A 2900-nucleotide genomic window follows, 5' to 3' on the forward strand; every position below is an offset into this window, starting at 1 on the left:
GGGTACTATTTTAGTATATAGCAGTTGTAATATGCTTACAGTAGTGATTTTTATTAATTTTTCAGATGATTTACTTGGCCTGAAATAGAAATTCTGTGTTCTAACCTCTGTAGCTCTGTGTCAGTAAGGCCTAGTGTCACAATGCCACTAGAAACAACAAGTTGAGAGTGTTAGCTTCACAATGAACTCAGGGTCATCACAGAGGGCCAAAGCATGTGGAAACTGCAGCATGTTTTAGGGGGTAAAAATTTAGGCGAGAAAATCATATATTTTCCAGTGAATTTCAAGAGGTTTTAAAAGGCCCAAATTCAATGACAATAGAGAGCTGATCTTTTATTTTAATTGTAAAAATGAACGGTTGTATATGGAACCGTCCACGTTATGTTTACTTGAAAGAAACCCAATTTCTGCTATATAGAATTTATACTATAATTCCTAATTCCCACACCTCTTCACTTTCTACTTGCAGTTCCTCCTTCCTGCCGGTCCCCTGTTGGGCCGGCGGCTCCTGTTGAACCTCCACACCATAAAATATAAAAATAAGAATACTTTAATGAATGTTGAGAGAAGAAGAACGGATGTGAACCAACAGGCTGCTTTTTTATCCCTTATGTTGTCTTTGGATCAAATTTGACCCCCTTTCCAAAAAGTCTCTGTATCACAAATTTGGGTCAATAATAATAACCGGTTCACTACTGTCACTGAATTTGTGTTTTTTGTTATTTTCATAGCATTTGGAGAAAAAACTATTGGTAAAAGAGCATTAAGAAAGAGAGAAAAATGCCAATAAAGTGACTAAAATGTGAACAAAATGTCACGTAAAGTGTAACAACAATGTAAAAAAATGTCTAAAAGACGTTCACATGCCCGACCTTACACGAACATTCAATCATTACACTGCAAAAAATTATCTAAAAATAAGATAAAGCTATAAATCTGAGGGGAAAAGTACTCAGAACAAGTGAAATGATTTATTCATGCAGCGAGATCATTTAACTTGTTAAGCTTCCTTGACTTAAGATTATAAAGTATAAATCTAAAGTGATTTAATTTCTTTGCTCATTAAATAATTTTACTTGTGAAAAGGCAAAGACATTCATTGGAAGGATTAATTATGCATTCTTAATTTATAATTAGTTTTTTTCTTTCGATGACCGTTATACATTTGTGTGTTTTGCCAATGAGGATGCCATAAAAGAGCATCATAAAGTGAACCAACAGGCCGCTTTTATCCCTTATGTTGATCATGCACAACCTGCACAGCATAATAAATTATTTTGGTGAATATCTCCAGAGGCGGGGGGGGCGTGGGGTTGTTGCCAGACAACAGAGGCGGGGGGGGGGGGGGGGGGGGGTTAGCAGGGTTCGCTAACGCTAACTGTTGCCAGACAATAGTCTAGTTTGGTCTTTTTTCTCACCAATCGCTGCTCCGGCTGCCCCCTTTCTGCCATCTCTAATCCGGTTTTACATCCCAGCAGATGGTATGCACACAACTTGCCTCCCTGACTAAAGGCTAGGGGAGTTTATGACTTCAGGAGGGGGGGGGGGGCGGATGTGTGCATGCACGTAATTTAGAAAACAACACAAAATTAGAGTTTTCTTGCAAAACAGAGCATGGCAAAACACTTGTTTTTTCTTGATTTAAACTGTTTTGGTTGGCGTTGGGAGCCAAATTTGAAATTCTATTAATTGCCCAGCCCTAGCTTACTGTCAGGTACTGACAACAAACTGATTGGGTGCTGCACCTCAGACGTGTGATAGCGGGGAGAAACCCCCCCCATGAGCGTGAACTGGTCTCCTGGTTGTAGTCTCAGGCGTCCATGTTGAATGTTGCTGCTGGAGGTCTCACCTGATCTGGACCTGTGGAGGTGATTGGAGCCTGTGACTGTGGTTGCTGGGTGATGGTTTGGGGGACCGGACTCTCCAGGTCTCTCCTGTCCGATGGGGTCTCGGCATTTGTTGATAAGGCCGTGCTGGTGGTCTCGTCTTCAGCCGGACCGATGTCCACCAGGGTCCTGGGGAAGAGGGGCGAGGGGTCATGAATGACAGATAGTGTCCTTGGGGTTGGTGCAACAGGTGGAAACATAATTAATAATATATAATCATAATAGTAATGTATACTATATTAATCCCACCAGGTACAAAAAGTCAAATGAACTGAACGGGTCCTGGTGACCCGAAGGACAACACAAGGGATTTAGTAAGCTTTTGGGAAATGGGTCAAATGTGACCCGAGGACGACAGGAGGGTTCACCCGTTGGCCTTGTTGGCTCCATTTTCTTAATTTCTACCAGTTCACAACCCCTGAATGCTAAATGGAGGCTCTCGAAAGACTCTGAAGGACTGATATGAACCCACTGAGCCAACCCGGACACATCTTTGTCACTTTCTTCAACGTTCTGTTTTAGTATTTTGTCTCCAAATGTTAGATTCCTGTTTTCGAATATCAGAATTCAATGAAAGTTGTGAACTGATCAATTATTTTACTTGGGGAGAGCGTTGCATGGAACCTTCTACGCAACTTTCTTAAACATTTGGTTGAAAAAAAAACAAATTTCTGATCGAGTAACCTTTTAGAAAATGGGTCAATGTGACCCCAAGCCAACAGTAGGGTCCACCTGTTGGCTTGTTGGCTCCATTTCCTCAATTTCTGCCGTTTTACAACCCCTAAATGCTAAATGGAGTCTCGATAACGATTCTGAAGGAATGATATCAACAAAGAAAAGTAAAAACTTCACCCACATCGTACACCACCCATCCATGAACGTCTATGAAGAAGAGACTTCAGATCCAGTATTAGGGGACCACTAACGTCTATGAAGAAGATACTTCAGATACAGTATTAGGGGACCACTAAGGTCTATATAAAGAGACTTCAGATACAGTATTAGGGGACCACT

General features: G+C 41.2%; 1 protein-coding gene across 1 annotated transcript in view; it reads right to left on the minus strand.

Moving 5' to 3' along the window:
* The window catches only part of LOC117956111 (cyclic nucleotide-gated cation channel beta-1-like), a 27901-nt gene that overhangs the window by 15563 nt on the left and 9438 nt on the right, over window positions 1-2900 (minus strand). Inside the window, exons 11-13 of the mRNA XM_034891030.1 lie at window positions 1848-2015; window positions 449-497; window positions 75-79 (exon numbers count right to left, since the gene is read on the minus strand). Of these exons, the coding sequence (XP_034746921.1) occupies window positions 75-79; window positions 449-497; window positions 1848-2015 (222 nt within the window). The remainder of the gene's footprint in view (window positions 1-74; window positions 80-448; window positions 498-1847; window positions 2016-2900) is intronic.

The sequence above is a fragment of the Etheostoma cragini genome, chromosome 1, assembly GCF_013103735.1.
Source record: "Etheostoma cragini isolate CJK2018 chromosome 1, CSU_Ecrag_1.0, whole genome shotgun sequence".
NCBI lineage: Eukaryota > Metazoa > Chordata > Actinopteri > Perciformes > Percidae > Etheostoma > Etheostoma cragini.